General features: G+C 52.0%; 1 protein-coding gene across 1 annotated transcript; it reads left to right on the top strand.

Annotated features, from left to right (window-relative positions):
* Positions 1-14,182: 14,182 nt before the first annotated feature.
* GDF7 (growth differentiation factor 7) lies at positions 14,183-18,107 on the top strand. Its single transcript, XM_054821550.1, has 2 exons — positions 14,183-14,580; positions 17,141-18,107. The coding sequence occupies exons 1-2, from the start codon at positions 14,253-14,255 to the stop codon at positions 18,061-18,063; spliced, it is 1,251 nt and encodes a 416-aa protein (XP_054677525.1). The 5' UTR covers positions 14,183-14,252; the 3' UTR covers positions 18,064-18,107.
* The last annotated feature ends 1,066 nt before the right edge of the window (positions 18,108-19,173 follow it).

The raw sequence follows: 19,173 nt of genomic DNA, 5'->3' as shown, positions 1-19,173 counted from the left end.
GGAGCTGAGCAAAAATCTTGCCTTTTTCAGAAGCAACCTCCCAGAATATTTGGAGTTTGATTCCCATGTTGCTTTGGATGCTACATAGAAATTTTCTTCCACTGAACTAATTTTTTTTCTTTTTTTTTTTTTTTTTCTGGCAGAAAAGAGCACATCGATGAGCTTTGGCCAGATCCTGCACCCAGGCCATCAGGCACAGTGGTGCTGATCATCAGTTGGAGATGTGCAGAGGAAGGCTTATGGGAGGATGTGCAGCAAATCTGAGAACCAATACCAGTAACAATCATCACTAATAAAATTATTATTTTCTACCAATATTTAAGTTACCCTCAGCTGCTCCTCTCACCCTCATGGGTCTCCCTTGCCTTCAGTTGTGTATGAGCAAAGGAAAGAGAAAGAAATTCTCTGAAGTTTAAGGGCTCTTTTCCTTGGGACTGCTGGCTTTTTTCCTGCCTCTTAACTCTCCAGTGTTGACTGGTTTAGCAGGTTGGTTTGTTTATTTTTATCCATTCTTTTTTTTTCCCCCTTCCTTTCTGTACCCTCAACAAACTGAATTAACATATTCATGCAGTCAGTATTCAGTAGCCTAAATTATGCATAGCTGTAGCATCTCTGTAACAAAACTATTAATGAATTTGCATAGTATAACTGCTCATATACAATCCCCTGGTTTTTTACTACAGGTATGTGTGGTACTTTGCTAGAGCCTCAGTGGTTTCTGACTATATGAGGCAGGGTCAAAATTGACTGCTCCAAGTGGAAGAAGATGCTCAAAGCAAAGCAGGCCAGTCTGATTTCAGTCAAAGGCCTCTAGAACGTGAAGAAGAATGAATGGGAGACAAGTAATTAAGCTCAGCAGGTGGTTGAAGGATCTTAATTTGTGTTCAAGATGTCTGAGCATTGGGCAGTGCCCGTGTAAGAGGAGCTCTTGCTGACAGACAGTGTCCTCCTGAAAACCTAAAATAGTAGCCTCCAGACCATGGGCATAATGGAGAAGCCAGGTTTTAAACAAAGAATTTAAGGAGAGATACATTAAACCTCCATAACTGGTGTAGCCATTTCATAAGTTAAGTGGCTGTTTCAGTTTTCACCATCACTAAAAATTTTTAGATGTCATTATTTCACAGAAATAAAAGGAAAATGTGATGAGTTATTTTCAGAACTCAAAACTCAGACACCTAATGCAGGTAAATTCCAGCTGCAATACAGTATCCTGATAAATCTGATGATTTTGGGACACCTTTTGAACATTTGGGTTCAGTAATACACCTGCTGATCTGGGAGCACCCACTATGTAATCACCTGATGGCCTGTGCCCTGAGCTGACTTCCATGGGATAAACCCCTTCTTGTCACACTGAAATAGTTTAGATTTTTCTCTGTGTCTAGTGGGTTATCACTCTGCGTTATCAAACAAGCACTATCTTGCCTCAGAGCAACTGTGTCTGGCACTGGAAGGGCTCTCTCAGAGCAGAAGGCTCCTGGAGCAGCTGGTAAGTGAGTTGATACCATAATTCCCCCCCTCCCCCCGCCTTTTCACTAAATACCTCTTAGGGACCAAAAATGGTTTCTACTCTCCTTCCACAGTACCTATCTGCTCTTCTACCTGCTGACTGCACATGCAGGAGCAGGTCCTGCAGGTGTTCCCTTCAACACAAGGAGAAGCTCCGAAAAGCCGCGTAGCGGGGAAGGGTGGGATGTTACCCTGCGCTCTGTGCCTGAGCTCCTATCACAGACATCCAATGAGGCGTGCACCCCCGTCACCCTGCATCTCTCCCACATCAAACCTCTGCCCTTCAGGGTCACAGATCAAGACGACCCTGTTTTGAACCGCCTTCCAAAACCCTGCTCCCAGGAGGTGTAGATATTACAGACCCAATGCCTCAGACACCCAGGTAAGCGTGACCAGCTCAGGGCGGGTAAGCATCAGCGCTGTTTGCCTCTGGACTCATTTTTCTGTCCACTAGAGAGCACTCAAAGACAACCTATAGAGTAGGGACGTGTTGCTGGTGCTAACTGCAATCCCCAGCTGTGTCTCACCCTCTGGGAGCCAAATGCCCAGCTCCTGTCTGGCACCATTTTCTTGCACAGGCAATCCCGCTGACTCCAGTCGAACCCTCAGCTTATGCTCAAAACCTGACTCTGGGACCAGTCACACCGGGATTTTCTACAGATATTACAGCATTTGCAGTTAGTGCTGATGTTTGTATTTACTTTTTATACAAAGTTTTACTCTCAATAGCTAAACTGTAAGAGGCTTACACTGACACATAACCCGGAGGAGTTTTCTCAGCCACCTGCCTCAATGTGAAGAAGGTTGTGAGGGACCAAGTGGGATCGGGCTGAAAAAAGGGGGGGAAAGTAAGAAATGCTAAAGATTAGAAATCAGCAGCCTACAGCTACTGTTCTTCATAACCCCTCTCTGTACCTGGCACAGGGCTTTTCTGCCAGAGAACAGATCATTCTTCATCCACTGACCTGGGGCAGGCAAGGAGATACAAGGAGAAATTATTTCCCTCCCCAGCACTCAGAAAGGGGCACAAACACATTTGTTCTTTACCAGACACAACTCAAAAGCTCTTCGCTTGGCCCTCCCTGTGGCAACCTAAAAAACACATGAAAGAGGTTTTTTGCAAGGACTTGGACAGGCTCAGATGGCTCAGGAGCTGGGAGGTGGCTGCAGAGCTTATGATCTGATGCCTGTGAGATAGCCAGGTCCTCTGCAGAGCTTATGGTCCCATGCCTGTGAGATAACTGACAACCAGGTCCTGGCCTCCTTGGGGAACGGCTTGGTGCCAAATTGGGGACCCATTTGGTGAGCAGGCAATGGGAAACACCAGCGACGAGAAGTGTGTTGGAGGGCAGCTGTAGCACCTGAGAGGTCAAGGGGATGGTTCTCCCTGTCCCTTCCGCTCTGGCTGGAACATGGAAGGAGAGGGTTTGCACCAGGTAGACTTGTTCACCACGTGTGCTGGAGGACTGCCTGCCAGCCATCTTCTGCAGGCCCTGAGTTCCCACAAAAGGTTAAAGTGAGGAAGAAAAACCTCCCAAAGCCTGTTAAAATATTGAGTGATTTGTGGCTGGGGTCTGTCCATTCTGTTCATTCAGTTCGATGCAAACAGACTGCATCCCTACAGCTCGATCCCTCTCCGTTCCCCGTGAGGGCACAGGGGGACAGGAGGTCTCCATCAGGGCCAGGGTATGACCTCATGAACTTGTCTGAGGGTCATGTCTGTCTCCCGGCCACTGAGCAAGGACCAGTTCCCACAGCATGGCATCCCTGCCTGGGTGTGATTCTTGGCAGCTTGTGGATTTGCTTTTCATCTACCCCAAGACAGCAGGCGAACAACAGTGACCTTATAAGCCCAGGGGGATTTGTCCACCAAATTTTGAATCCCTGGCGGAGGACTCTGCCTGTAATCATGGCAGAATGAGGAGAAATCAGAGCCCTGCTTAGGGTATAGTAAAAAAATGGTGTGAAAAAAAGCAAGGGCAGAGGAATGTACTTAAAAACAAAATAAATTGGCTATGAAAACACAGTTTAAAAGCTGAACATGAAACCTTTTTTTCAGCCTTGATTCATATTGGGAGAAATACAATATTATTTAATTACTGGAAAAGGCTGCACTAGGGTAATAGGATTCCAGTGAGATGACCAGTCACTTTATCACTCCTACCACTATTTGTTTTCAGATGACAATTACAAAACCCAGATGTGAACCACTAGGAGATTTTATATTAGGACTGGGCTTCTCTGTGAGTTTCAAAGGTAGCCAAAATGGTAGATTTAAAGTTCGCTCTTGTTATATGATGTGGTAAGGCTGTTGATAGCTTGTCAAGGCAGTCTTTTAATCTACACACCTCCTAAACTCAGGATAGATTTATTATGAGGAGAGGAGAGTTATATTGCTGTTCTTCATTATGCCTCTTGCTTCCCCCCCCCCGCCTTAAACAGTTAACCTGTAATATGATGAGCCACATGTCAGGAATAATCTAGTAGAAACCATAGGTAATCCCTGTTGAAAGATAAACCTGGCTCTTGACCTGCTGCAGTCCTGGAATTAAAATTCCACCTCTCTTGAGTTTGGGGGTCCTAGGTAAATCATGGATAAATTTCATGGTAGCCAGTGAAGAAGAAAAGATGAGATTTCTGGGTTTGCCCCAGTTTAATAAAACCAAGCCTTACAATACTGAAAATTGTCCATATTATTCAAAACCACATCTACAGTAGATATAGTAGATTTATCTTTCCAAAGACAAAGGGTAGTTTTGGGGTAGTTGGCTCTTACATAGGTGCAATAAAAAAAGTACTTCCAGAGGTCAAGGAAGAGTGAAGGCACAGTCAGTTATCTCACACATTTCCAGGCAGACACCAAACTATGTTGCCAAGTTTTTCAAGTATATCTTCACCACACACCTGACCTAAGCTGTTGCCCAAGGGTTTTACCTTGGTTTCCCTCCCTCCCATCAAATGAGCTCTGGGGGTGCTTATATCCATGCTAATTTATTTGGTTGGAGATAAACAAGAGCCCAAGGTCTGCTTGGCTTTGGTGCTGGCTCCTGGTTGTTCATTACCTGCGTGAAACGTGGAGATGACTCCATTTATGAAGACCCTGCCTGCAGGAGTAAGAAAAGGCTGAGGTTCACAGAGACCCAGGCTCCTCTACTGAACTACCCATCGTAACGCAGTTCGAGCCAGTTGACTTAGAGCTGGCCAGATTTTGTTCCTGGATTTCTTTTTAAAATTAGGAAACTTTTCAGGGACATTGTTGGAACAATTCCTCCATTTTATGAGTGATTCTGGACCTGACTGAAATTCTCCCAAATGGAAAAATTTCAACTTTTTGAATTAACAAGAAAAAGAGAAGGAGGTAGGAGGCGAAAGAGTGTTAGTATGCTATTCTTCAGCATCTCTTCCTAAAAAAAAGTGTATGCAATTGCTCTGTCTGTCACTCCATGTGTATGCCAGTCTAAGTGTCTGCTCCCCGCCTAATAACGTTATAGTAACCCGATGGCCAATTTTAACCACATACAACAGAAGAGGAGATGGCTGGACAACGTTCAGCTCCTCCAACTATTGTAAAAACCTGGCAGCTCGATAGGCGAGGGGCCGGCATTTGTGTCCCTCTAAGGGAAAGACTGAAGCATAAACTCGGCAGGTACCTGTTTGGTTTGGCTTGCCAGTAGGTCAGTCACTTCTCATGAACATCCAGTGTGGGATGGAACTATAAGGGAAGTACAATACAGATATTTTGGTAAATTGAGTTGCATTAGTTCTGCTGCTCTGTTTTAATTCAAGATAAGTAATTTGACAGATTGTAGGAGAGAGAGATTACAATGACCCAAACATTTCTTGGTGACAGCAAGCCAGGATAGGGTCACCCAGTTGTCCAAGGAGATCTGAAAGTATGCCTCTGTATCGTAGCGTGACCAGTACAACCTGTCTCATTAACCAATTGTTCATGCACAGCAGTAGTAGGAAGGTGAATATCTCTTCAGGTCATAGAATCACAGAATGGTTTGGGTTGGAAGGGACCTTAAAGACCATCTAGTTCCACCCTCCACTAGACCAGGTTGCCCAAAGCCCCATCCAACCTGGCCTTGAACACTTCCAGGGATGGGGCATCCACAACTTCTCTGGGCAACCTGTTCCAGTGCCTCACCACCCTCACAGTGAAGAATTTCTTTCTCACATCTAATCTAAATCTGCCCTCTTTCAGTTTGAAGCCATTACCCCTTGTCCTATCAATGCTATTTAATCCAGGAGCTGAGTTTTGCTCGCAGATGTTTTACAACAAATATTTTAAGTCAGATGCTCTGACTCTTATTTAGAAGGTGGCTGGCAGTCAGTCTCTGAGTTTCACCAGGTCATGCACATCGGCTTCTGAAATCTGTGGGTTTTGAGGAAGATATTAGTGGTTGCTATCATAAAGGTGTAGTAAAGCAGTAACAGTTTTCCTATCCAGTTACACACAGTGAGATTATTCCTGCTTAAAATTAGATTTTGACCTACTCAGCATCTTCCTCTGTGCTGATCTGGTAGACTTGCTTTGTAGTCAGTGAAGAAAAGGGTGTTTCTGGGACACATTTCTGGGAGCACTAGGATCTGTTTCAGGTGCTCACTTCAAGACATGATGATTTATGCTCTAAAAATGCCTACTTTTCTCCAGCGGCTATAGGGGGAATGCAGCAACTATCTTCTCTTGGAAACAGACTGGGCTTTGGGGTTTTTTCCCTTCCACATGTGGTGAGCATTTGTGCATTACTTTGTTTATATATATATAAAATTATAATTTATTATTGTTATTTAACACCTCCTTGTTCCAAGTGCAAAGGGCTTGTTAGCAAACAGGCAGCTGCCTACCAGGCATTTTGTTTCATACAGGAGCCAGTCATATCCAATCATTTCAAGCTTCACTTTCCTTCTGGGCACAGAGTGAGGAGCCCAAAATGACATGTTTTGACTTACTAACCTGGTGGCATCAACGTGTGAACCACAGAAACAGGCAGAGCTCCCCATACACTGCTGAAGTGAGCCACAGTGGTGTGCTCTTCAAGGATTTCTTTAATATCAGCAAGTCCCATCTTACATAGTTTTTTCTTCTCATAAGGGAAAGTGCTTTGCTCAGGTGCTAAAATAGGCACCTGGGGTCTCTGTGCAGGCTGCAGGGCACCCAAGACATCCACATGGTGCTGGCAGATGAGGCAGAAGGTCTTAGGACAGTCCCCCGTCTTTTCTGAGACAGCAATTGGAGGTCCAGATTTCTCAGGTGGCACCAGATGCTCATGTTTAAGCATCTTAGATGGTCTCAGGTGCCTGAACCTGCACGTGAGTGTTTGGGCGGGTAGGAACAAGCAGGTGGGCAAGGCAAAGCCAGAATGTTGCCCGCATCAAATATTAAAGGCAGAAATGTATGTTACCTAAATACGGATGCCTGCACAGCCCACATCAACTTGCAACCTCCGCGAAGAGCTGTAGATAGTTGTAACATATTAGGAAAGCAAGAGTGTTGCTAGTAGGGCATTTGACATCCCATCCAGTAACGTGTATCAAATGCTTCAGCCACGCAGCTGTCACTGCCCAGAGGCCTGCCTTTAACTTTAGTGGGAGCACTAAATAAATGTGCAGCGAATACAGGATTTAATGTACTGCACCTATCTTCTCTTAATACATCTATCTAGGCAAAAATATGCGGGCAAAAATCTTGTTCTGAGTTAAATAGCAAAACTATGCAAAGGACCCTTAAGCAATATGTGATTTCCTCATGTTATCAACTTGAGAGCTCTTTGAGACAGAGTCGGAGCAATGCAAAATAAGTTGGAGCTTCACCTGGTGCACCTATAGTAAGAGCTCTGTAACAGCTGATCCTGCAACTCTTACACACTCAGAAATCCCTCTGACAGCATGGCACAAAGAAGAAGGGATGTGCCCACATAAAGTATTCCTGTCCACAGCCAATTTTCCATCTCCCTCTTATATACGGTACATACTTATAGCGGGCTGCTTTACATATGTTTCACAGCCTAAGGGGAGAGAAACCAAAGTATCTTCCAAACTGCTAGTGCCTTCCACACGTCATCTGTACCTCGGGACAGGGAGGCTTGCTGCTATAAATCCCTTCGCCGGGAGATGGTGCTCCTGCCCTGGGAGTGATCCCTGCCTGCACGCCGGGACACCCCCGGTACTCCGCTTTCTGCTGGTGCTGGGCCCCACTGCAGCCACCCAGATCGCCTTGTGGGATGGTTTCTTCTCCTCTGAGCTTCTCATGCTACTCAACAGCTGAAGGAGAAAGAGGCCCGGGGTATGAAATGTCTACAAAAAAAAGTCGGAAGAGGCAAGATGGAAAAGGAAAGCGGAAATTGTAGGGTTAAAATGCAGAACTGGACAGGAGGCCAGTGGTGATAAAAAGTGGTTTATGAGCTGCTCAGTTTGCCTCATGGTCTATGCTGGTCTCTGTGGGGCCTTTTAGGTGAAGCATCTCTCCTAAATGCCAGGTGCCCGGTCCAAATCACCCACATTCCCTCCATCATGGAAGGACATACTGCCCTGGCAAGAAGATCAGAAAGACACAGTCTTTGAGGGAAGTGATCCGGACCATGAAAAGCTGACATCAAACAGGACTTTGGACCACATCCTTTCCCCCACCCAGACACCCACTTGCTTCCATAACTTCTCCTCCTCCCAGCCCGGCACAGTGGCAGGCACAGAGGAGTGAAGGGGACTGGGATGCAGCTGAGGTGATGGCAGGTCTGCTCTCGCCCTCTGCATGCCTCAGCTGACCCCGTGGCTTGTCGGTGTCCTCAGAGTAACTATCAAGGAAACCAAAGTTGATACCTCAAGCTAGGTACCTTGCGTTGTTAGCTGCACTTAGGTAGGATGCATCCACCTGTTGATTCCTGCACAAGGTGATGATCACAAAAGAGAGGGAAATCATTTCTTGGGGAAAGGACTTTCTTTGCCAGACTGCTGTCACTGGTGAGCTGTTGGGCTGACCTTAAGGACTTGAGAGTTTAGCTCCATTTGGCTGGTCTACAGCAGAAAACAAAAGCCCTTGGTTTTGGTACAGAGAAATTCTCTGTCTCAAGTGGCAGAGAATTGAGGATGACACAACAGCCATGAGCAGTGCTGGCTCAGAGGGATGGGGAGCGGGCAGAGAAGGGGTCTCCTGGGAATAGCTGGGAATGGATAGATCGGGGTGAAGTACTGTGTGCGTTGGTCCCTTTCTGACACTCCTTTGAGTGCCCGCTGGCAGACACTCTCCCAGCCAGGTCTCCCCTTCAGGATTGACTGATACCTCCCAAATCTGAGAAGCCTTTGTAATGGGGCTGGGAGCTGGAGGACAAGAAGTTGGGGAGAAACACAATAATCTGGGAGACAGATGAGAGAAAAAGGGACTGAATGGAGGTCAAAGGGTGAAATATGTAAAAATACGGAAGCATGGAGCAGAGCTTGAGGAGAGCTGTAGGAGAGCACTTCCCTGAGTGACATCTCACCTGGACAGCCAGGGGTAGGGAGGCAGCTGAGGTCTTTCTGCACAGGAAGACCAAAACCTCTGTAACAGCTGTCTTAGCTGGGCTCCTTGGTTAACACTGTAGGAATCACCTTCTGGAGGTACGGCTCTCCGTAACTATTAATGGGAGGAAAGTGATTAATTAGGCTGAGAAAGAAGCTAAAATGAAGCAAGGTGAATCGTACCCCTTCCAACTGGATGCTAGCCTAGACTACCACCATAAGGACACTTGGGATGAGCCATCACCCCGACTCTGCATCTGTGGCGTAGTGCACTGACAGATGACCTGCTGACTCTACACTTTTCAAAAAGCAAATGGGCTTTTTAAAAAATTGTCTGAGCACTCAACTCTGTTTTGACTTGCTATCTTCAGGTGGCTTATGCCAGACCCTGTCAACCGGATGCTGAATAGGACAATTTCCCCCCACAGGAATGGAAAGTCTAATCCAAGAAGCTTTTATGTTTCCAGAAGGATTGAACTCTCAGCAAAGCTTTTCCTTAAGTCTCCTGTCCCTTAGCTAGAGTATAGTGTTCAAACAGACCATGATGTGAGACAAGCATAGCTTTAGACGTCCAGATTGCGATGATGTTAAGGTCTCTGGGCCTGAAGGAAGCAGCCCTATGGGGTCTTTGAATCCTCTGACGTTTCATGCATGGACTTTGTACCTTGATTTGTCTTATCTTCCCTGGCTATCCCTGTGCAGACAATCAGGGAGAATTCAGCTTGGCTTCAGTTTAAGTAAGTTTTGGAAGGAGTTGCTGGAAGATTTGGAAAGAAAATGATGTTGTTGCTTGCTTACTTGCTGAGCTGGCCTTGCTGTCACTTGTAGCCATCTCGCTAGAAGACATTTGTTAAGTGAAACCACAAGAGGCTTCTTGTGTGGTCACTACATGAAAACATATTCTTCCAAATAACCACTAGCATCAATATTCTGACCGCTCTGAACTTGCTCAAGACTTGCAAATTTGGTTGAGTCTCACTGGCTTAGCTAATGGAAACAGCCACAAACACCTCCAGTTTTAAGTGTGGAGGGGGCTTGTCACTGCAGTTTATTTTTATTCCATCAAAAAGTGCTGATGACAGGAAAGGTGAACATCTGTGGAGGTACAGGGCTGTGGGAACGTGGCTATGACACCAGGTACATGGTTATTGCTTGAGGATTTCCTTTCTGCCTCAGTTTCCTTCTTTGAGAAGTGGTCTTCCACAGCTGGTGGGGTTTGGTTAAATCAAATACCCCTTTATTTCCTTTGCTGAAGAGCATCTGCAGGGCAGCCCCTCTCTGGCAGGCAAGAGTCCCAGGCTGGCACCTTGCCCACAGTTACAAAAGAGGACGCAACCATGGTTGAGTCCACCCTGCCCAGGACTCAACCTCATGCATGGAAATGAATCTGTGCTCCGCACACAAAGGTTCCCAATCACCATGGACAATGCAGGAGGGCAAGCAGGACAGTGCTGGGGATCAAGAGAAGGAATGGAGGGAGACTGCAACAGAGGGGACAAGCCCAAGTCTCAGCCAGGCAGGAATGATGTCTTCCTCGTCCTGAAGGAATGAGCATTCAAAAAATGTTCCCAGTGGAAAAAAACAGGCTTAGAGAGCTGACTGCCCCCTTCTTTCCAAAAACCCGCCTAGAAGGGCCTGTTGGTGAAGGAAGGGAGAGACCATGGTGGGACATGGTGTGAGCTGTTAATGTATGGGAATCAGGATCCCTCCCTGGCATACAGCCATTGGCTTCATATTATTCGGGACAGGTTCTTAGGGAAAAATTAGAGGCAAATGTGGCCCTTCATCTTCATCTTAGGTTCTGGCAGACTTCTGGTTCGTTTAATACTTAGTGGACAGGGTGACAGGACAGTCTCAGAACTGTGTTTTTCAGTCTGTGCTGGAGGTACCCAGAGGATTTGTAAGTGTAAGAGCAAAGAGAGATGGAGCAAGTGAGCAGGGCTGGAGCCAGCATCACCATGTTGGTTGAGGGCCACCATGGGCAGGAGGACATCGCTGTACTCACAGCAATGGGGAGTGCCCTCAAGAGGAGCAAGTCTATTTGCTGGTGAAGCCAAATGGACATAAAATCTCCCTTGGTTATATGGGTGTTTTTTCTGTATAAACTTGCTAATTGAGTTGTAAAATAAAACTCCAGCCTTTCCTCTCCAATTTCTGCTGCTGCAGCAGCGTGCTAATTTGGTTTTGGAAGGGGGCTGGTAGAAGGTGGCTCTTTGCCAGCGTGAAATTATGCACAAAAGGTTTGCACTGGGAGAGAAGGGAGCCTGTCCTCGGAGCAGGGAAGGGCTGGGGGCAGGAGCTGCCGTGCCGCTGCGCAGGGCTGGGACGGCTTGGGAAGGTCCTGCAGCTGGACTGGGCTGGGCTGATGGAAATTCAAGAAAGCCCAAAAGGGTTTAGATGAAGCTGCAATGGAGAACAGATGGGAAACTCAGCGCTCATGCACCTCAGTAGACACTGTGTGGTTGAGAGGATGGGCTGCAGGATTTCACGACTCCCCTCCGGCACAGCCAGGCAGGAGTTGCTTCTTGGGTCTGTGTACCCGTGTGTGTGTGTGTGTGTGTACCCGTGCGTGTGCGCGTGTGTGTGTGTGCACCAGCTGGTGAGGACATGTGTGCCTGGTGCGTGCAGACATGTGTGTACGTGTCGCTCGGGTTGTGTGGGTATGTGCGTGCCTGTGTTTGGGTCTCCACACAGACAGTGAGGACAGGGATGTGGCTCTCATCACTCAGCAACACACGGCTCCGCCACGGGGACGGCTGTGCACGGGGACGAGGATGGTGTGGTATGAACCACTGTGGAGGAACCTACTGTTCAGCTCTGCCAGCTTGCACCAAGCAGGCATTTGGCCCTGCTGTCCACACTGGGGGCTGAGGACTGGTACCAGGGTGAAAAAGTTAGGGGGAAAGAAAAAACAGGGGCCACAGCCAGCTGTTGTATCAATATCATTTTAATTTTTAAAAGATACATGGAAAAAATGCAGTGACAATTCCAGTTCTCAGGAATTTGGAGAAGCCCGGGGTTCCTCACGTGTGGCAGGTACACGCACCCAACACGCGGGACGATGTACAGACCCGAGTGGCCCGGGGCAAGGCCTGCACTCACCTTTTTTGTACCTTTCGCTGTTTCCCATGAAAGTGGCTGCGCAAGAGGAATCCAGGCAGGAGGCTCCAGAAACAGTTGCAAGAAGCCCGGAGGTTTATGGATGGACTTGTCTGCCCATTTTCTGTAGCTCAGCAGTCCTTCCCATCTATCAACCCATCCTTCCATCCTGCCACTGTTTTGCTCCCTTCCTTGGGGAGGGGACCACTGCTGTACCCCACAGTGGGGGCACAGGGGAGCGGAGAGTCCCAGTCCGGGGCACGGGTCCAGAGATGGGATTGGGATGTGCAGGACAGGACAGGGAATTTCAACCTTCCCATCTTCGAAAAAGGCTCCCCTGAGCGCTCAGCCCTGCTGCCGCCTGCGCCGGTGCTGCGGGGGCACCCAGCCAGGGTCCCAGCACCCTGCCCAGGGGGGAGCAGGGTGTCTGGGGAGTGGAAGGTCTTATTGGATGCTTTTTTTTTTTTTTAAAAGTGACCTTTAGTGTCTGAACAGCATCAGGCTGGATTTAATAAGGGGCTGGCAGAAGAAAAACAGTTAATGAAGCTTTCTTCTGCCGGCCCTTCCTCTGCCTCCTGCCCCAGCCAGGTGAGGGCTCCCGGTGGCCATGAATTGCTGGTTGGGTGGTGCCAATGGCACCGTGCGAGGCCCCGTGCAAACTGCGCGAAGTGTGCAAACACTGTGCAAGCCATGCAAACACCATGCAAAGGCTGTGCAAGCCCCGTGCGAACCGTGCAAATGCCGCGCAAGGTGCTGTGCGAGGTGTGCGAGGCGTGCAAATGGCTTGGGGCCAAGCCATCCCACACCGCGTGGGACGGGGATTTCTCAGGACGTTGTCACGGGAGCTGCCTCCATGGCTTGGCGCTATGTGTACGTACTGAGCAAATCCGCTGGCTGGCATTAGAAACCCGCTCGCGATATTGTGACAAAGCACCTGTAAAATTACAGCAGAAAGAAATCTGAGAGGCTGAAGTGACAAATGCTCGTGAGAAGCGATTGTTTGGGGGGGGAGATGGAAAAAAAAAACCTGTGCTTGTTTTGGCGAAATACCTACATTCCTTCAAATAAATCATCGCAGCACTTGTTTTTGTATTTGCGGAGAAATCGCAACAGACATAACCAGGGACTTAAGAGACTTGAAATAACATCCTAGTAAATACCCCACTTTGTTATTTTAATCGAGACCCAAGGAAACATCTGAATTTTACCAAGGAAACCCTCTCTGCAAGGCAAAACATTAGCCCGCAGCCCGGCCGGGGCTTTGTTTTGCTCCGGTGTCGGTCTCCCGAGGCGGAATTACCGGGGCTGATGGAGGCGCGGAGCAGCGCGGAGCCCGGGCCCCCGGGGCCGCCCCGCAGCGGGTCGCTCCGCGCTCCCCCGGCCGCTCCCGGCCCGGCCCCGCCGCCCGGTACCACCCCCGCGGGGACAGCGGGGTCCTCCTACACCGGGGCGGGGGTCCCCCCTCCTAAATAGCGGTGGGGTGTCCCTCTCCAATATGGGGCGCGGGGTGCCGTCCAAAACGCGGGGTGTCGGTTCCTCCCTCCAAAACAGAGCCGGGGCTGCCCCGTCTCCAGTATGGGACCGGGGTCCCCCTGTCAAAATACGGGGTGGCGGGTGCCCCCCACCCAGGGTGAAGGTTCTCCCTTCAGTATGGGGTGTGGGGTTCCGTGACAGAAATACGAGCTCCCTGCAAACAGAGGTGGCGGTGCCCCCCCCTCCAATTCGGGACCCAGGGCCGCCCTCCAAAATAAGAGTTGCCCCCCCCCCCCCCAAAAAAAAAATAAGGCCGCGGTGACCCCCGCAGCACGGGGCTACGGGACGGAGGTTCCCCCTCCAAATAGGGGTGCGGGGGCCCCCACCGGGGTCGCAGGTGCCCCCTGCACCGGGGCCCAGCGGGGGCGGAGGGGGGCCCGGCCCGGGAGGGGGGGGTCGGTCTCACCTGCGGGCAGAGGCGGGGCGGGGGCCGGGGCGCGGGCGGCGCTTCGGCGGGGAGGGGCGAGCGGCCGGCAGGGGGCGCTTCGGCGGCGGCGGGCGGCGGCGGCGGCAGCGGCGGCGGCGGCGGCGGCGGGCGAAGACGATGTTCAAAAGCGGGCGGGGAGCGGCGGCGGCAGCAGCACAGCGCCGAGCACCGGGCCGCCGCCATGCGCCTCCGCGCCGCCGCCGCCGCCCTCTGCCTCTGCCTGCTGGGCGCCTGCCGCCTCCGCCGCGGGCTGGAGGCCGCCGCCGTGCGCGGCCCGTCGGCGGCCGCTCCCCAGCGACCCTCGGCAGCCGCGCCTTCCTCCGCCTCCTCCTCCTCCTCCGCCGCCGCCTCCCCCTTCTCCTCCCCGCCGCGGAGGGACGGGGCTCTCCGCAACGGCACCGTGGTGCCGCACCACTACATGGTGGCCCTCTACCAGCGCCTGGCCGCCCGCCGCGCTCCCGGCCGCCGCGCCGACACGGTGACGGGCTTCGCGGAACGGGAGCGCAGCGGTGAGTGCGGGACGCGCGTCCATCCGCGCAGCGCAGCGCCGCGCAGCGCAACGCCCGCGGTGGGGCAGGGGAGCCGGGACGGGACGGGCTGCCCCGCCGGGACCCGCCGTTGGGCGGGAGGGATGGGGATGGGGCTTCTGCACGGGTTTGGGGATGGGGCTTCTGCACGGGTTTGGGGATGGGGCTTCTGCACGGGTTTGGGGATGGAGACGGGGTTGTGCATTACTTTGAGCGTGTAAGGACGTGGTTGTACACGGGGATGGAGCTTGCTCGTTGGTCTGAGCGCGGGGTTGTGCCTGGGCTGGGGTTGGGGCTGGGGTTGTGCATGGGGATGGGGCTTGGGGGTTGGTTGGGGAATGGGGTTGTGCATTGGTTTGAGCACGGGTGGTTGTGTGGAGTGGTGATGGGTAGCAGTCGGAGCTGGAGCTTGTGCAGCAGTTTAACGGGGATGAGGCTGTGCATGAGTTTGAGCATGGGAATGGGGATGAGGACGGGGTGGGAATGGGGCTGTGTGTGGGCATAGGGTTGGACTTGCGATGGGGATAGCAAAGGAGCTGGAGAAAAGTGTTGCCGATGGAGATAAGTATGGGTCTCTGCATGAGCGTGGGGTCGGGGATGGTGATGGGGTTTGCACATGCAGTCGGGGTCGAGGGTGGCTTTGGGGGCTGGAGATGCTGTTGGAAATGGGGTGCAAGTTACAGCCCAGCCGAGACAGGGCGGGCAGGGGTGCGGGCAGCTCTCGGGATCCCCCGCCACCTGATGCGCTGCCCGGCGCAGTATGGGGACAGCTTCTCCGAGCAGCATCCCTGGGACCGGGAGGGAGAAGCCCCGCCAGAGCCTTTGCACCCGAAAAACTCCGTGGGGCACCGCGACGGGACGGGACGGGGAGGGAGCGCGGCCGCGCTCCCTCCCCGTCCCGTCCCGTCGCGGTGCCCCGTGAGGGGCGGCTCAGCCCCGCGCTGCCGCGGTGCTCCGGAGCCGGCTGAGCTCGGCATCGCGGTCCCCTTCTCCCTCTTCCTCCTCCTTTGGCCCCTTCATGCCCACGGATCTAATGATAATAATCAAATAAACACATATACGCACTTAACGATATATTTTTATATATGCGTGCATATATATATACATTGGGACCTGCTGGCGAAGTTAGCTCGGCTGGGGGAAAAAAAAATAGAATCCCGATCGAATAAATGAAGAGACAAACTGAAAAGCAGCCCCTGCTCTTCCCCCCCCCCCCCGCCGTGCCTGTCGCCGGCTGCCCCGGGGTGGGAAAGCGGCGGCTGGTGGTGCGGAGCCCCCCGCAGCCCCCCAAACCCCGTCCCCAAGCCCCATCCCCAAACCCAGCAGGAGCCGTATCCTGCCGGCAGCTTTTGCAGGGAGATTTTTGCTGAAAGCTGGTGGGGAAACGTCGGGGGAGCGAGACGGGACGGGGGGAGGATGCTCCGATGGGAGAGTGGGCAGTGCCCGGCTTGGGAGAGCCGGGGGAAAACTGCACAGGTCCTGGGAAGTTTCAGCACAAAACGAAAGCAGATGAACTGTTCAAAGGGATCTCCTTATCTGCTCCTCACAGATCTGCTTTTGAAATAATATTAATATTAATAATAATAATAATTTTAATATTAATAATAATAATAGCAAATGACAGGGAGAAAAATCTTGCCCACCTGGCGGGCAGTGCGGGCTGCAGCCCGGCGGCGCTGCCCGCGGGAGAGGGCTGCGGTGTGGAGGTGTCGGGCAGGGGTCTGCCAGCAGTGGGTCAGGGGATTCGGGCACAGCAGCAATGTTTGCAGCGTGCCCAGCTCAGGTTTCTTGTTAGAGGACAGGAAAATAAAAAACAACCCTCCCAGAACTCATTCATCTCTTCTCCCCAACCCCACCTCCTTTGTTTGTTTTTTTTGGTGTCGTTTTTTTTTTTAATTCATATTGAGTATATTTAATCACTGCCAGAAACTGCGCGAGTCTGTGTTTGGGCTTTAGATCCACCAAAATAGTGACAAATTCAATCTGGGCTCACTTTCAGCTTCTGGAAGTGCCTCTATCAGACGCCCTCTGGCATAGCATCTGCATCCCTGATCGGTGTGCCTGCAAGGGAAGATAAGATTTTTCACAGCATTTTACTGGGGGGGGGTGGAAAAAATCGGTGATAACCTGCTGCTTGGGGATGGTTCAGATGGGGCTTTCCATGCCAAAACAATGATGCAGGATAGTGATGCAGTTGGGGCACTGAAACACCCAGGAGGAGGCAGAGAAGTCACCTTGGGACGCAGGGAAGAGTGCTGATGAGAATGCACTTGCTTGGAGAGATTCCTCCCTGTCTCCCCGCCTTCTCCTCCCCATTTTTTTTCCATGTCTCCAGCCAGGGTGATGCTCCAGGCCACAGGGCACACAGGCTGTGTCCCTGCTGGGATGCTCTGCGTGCCTTGCTGCAAGGCGATGATCTGCCCTGTTAGCTCTGTGTCCCTTGTGCCTCCGTAATGAGAGCTTGGCTTCAGCTTACTGAGTTTTTATTTTTTAATTTTCCTTTTTTGTTGTTTTTTTTATTTTTTTGTTTTATCTCTTCCAGATGCCTCCCTGTCCGCCCCCGAGCAGCGGTACCTCTTCGACATCTCCAGCCTGCCCGAGACGGAGGAGGTGACAGGCGCAGAGCTGCGGGTCCTACGCTCCCTCCCAGAAAACCAGAGCTTGGCCCTGTCCCCCGAAGGCACCTTCCACCACCTCCTCCTCTCCACCTGCCCAAGCCAGGAGGGTGAGGAGCCCCAGCTGCTGGACTCCAGGGCTGCAGACATTTTAGACGCGGGTTCCTCCAGATGGGAGGTGTTTGATGTCTGGGAAGCCCTGCGGGATTGGAGGGAGAGATCTCCCTCCAGCAAGCTGCTGTGCTTCCTGCTGAGGATCGTCTCGGATCAGTCAGGACGGCTCCTGCCCCCCCGGCAGCTGGGATTCAGCAAGCCCCGGCCGCAGCCCCACGAGCAAGCCCTGCTCGTGGCCTTCTCCCGCACTCAGAGGAAGGAGAACCTCTTCAAGGAGATCCGGGATAAGATCAAGGCTCTGGGCAGCCCCCCCTTCCTGGGGCCCCCCGATCCAGGCCAGGAGGTGTACCCCAAGCGGAGGAAGAGACGGACCACCATCGCCGCCCGGTCTGGGGGCAGAGGCCACGGGAAGAAGGCGAAGACCCGCTGCAGCAGGAAGCCCCTGCACGTGAACTTCAAGGAGCTGGGCTGGGACGACTGGATAATCGCCCCCCTGGATTACGAGGCGTATCACTGCGAGGGGGTCTGCGACTTCCCCCTGCGCTCTCACCTGGAGCCCACCAACCATGCCATCATCCAGACCCTGATGAACTCCATGGACCCGGAGTCCACCCCCCCCAGCTGCTGCGTGCCCTCCAAGCTCAGCCCCATCAGCATCCTCTACATAGACTCCGGGAACAATGTGGTTTACAAACAGTACGAGGACATGGTCGTGGAGACGTGTGGCTGCAGGTAGCAATTTCTGCAGCTCTCCCCCTCCTGCCTGCCTCCCTGCCCCGCCCAGCAGCCCTGCCCCATTTTATATATATAAATATAAATATATATATAAAAAATATATATATATATACACATACACATTTTGATGTGTGCCTTTCCAAAAGTCAAGCTCAGAGCAGGTGTCCCCTGCCTTCCCGGGGCCGCCCTGGGCATGAGCCCAGGAGGGATGGGGGATGCCCCTCCCAACAGCGAGGCTGCAGATTGGCCCCCCCTCAGACCCTCTCAAAGAAAGAGCGACCCCCACCACCCATGCCGGGTTTCCTGGGGCTCAGCCTGGAGTGTTGCGCTGCAGTGGGAGGCCAGGCTCATATCTGCCCCCATCTCCGTGCCTTACCTGTTCTCCCCTGGGGAGGGGGGCACACAGCCTGGCAGAGCCCCTGGGGGATGCCTGCTCAGCCTCCGAGCTCTGCCTGACATGCTTGGTTTGCTCAAGCTGAGCTGACAACTTCTTTCCCAAAGGTTTTGGAAAACGTCTGGCCAAAATTGTCTCGGTGGGGGGGACGACATGGGTGGGAAAGAGTGGTGGCTGCGGCAGAGGGGTCAGGCCAGCATCACCCCTCCGGCTGCAGCGGTGGGGCAGAGGGGAGGTGGGAACGCTCTTTGAGTTAAAGTAGTTTCTCTCGCTACCTTCAAATCGATGCCCTGGGTTTGTGGTGGGAAAAATGGGTTCCTGGGGGAAGGTGAGGGGTGGAGGACCTGTGGTCACGAGGGGTTGAAATAATCTGGTCCAGGCCTGTTTGCATTGGGGAGAGATTTGTGAGTCTGCTGTTGGGGACAGGAAAGAAGGTCCCTCTAACTGGAGGCTGAAGCGAGAGTCAGGGCTGAAATCGAGCTTGTGCTCTCAACAGAGATGGGAACAGCCCTGGAAGGTGTTAGCTGGGGCTGCCCTGGGGATGCCCTGGCTCCATGTGGTCCAAAGTGCTGGCCTTGTTGCCGATGACATGCAGGAGGTACTGGCTGGCGGGTCTTCTCCCTTTCCTGCACAAAATCCCATTTCCGAGGCACACTGGGCACCTGGCATCAGGACAGCCATCACACAGCTGTCCTTGGTGTGTCTGGAGAGAAGCAA

Source organism: Grus americana, chromosome 3 (genome assembly GCF_028858705.1).
Source record: "Grus americana isolate bGruAme1 chromosome 3, bGruAme1.mat, whole genome shotgun sequence".
NCBI classification, from domain to species: Eukaryota; Metazoa; Chordata; class Aves; order Gruiformes; family Gruidae; genus Grus; species Grus americana.
This window is presented reverse-complemented; position numbering and strand designations above follow the sequence as displayed.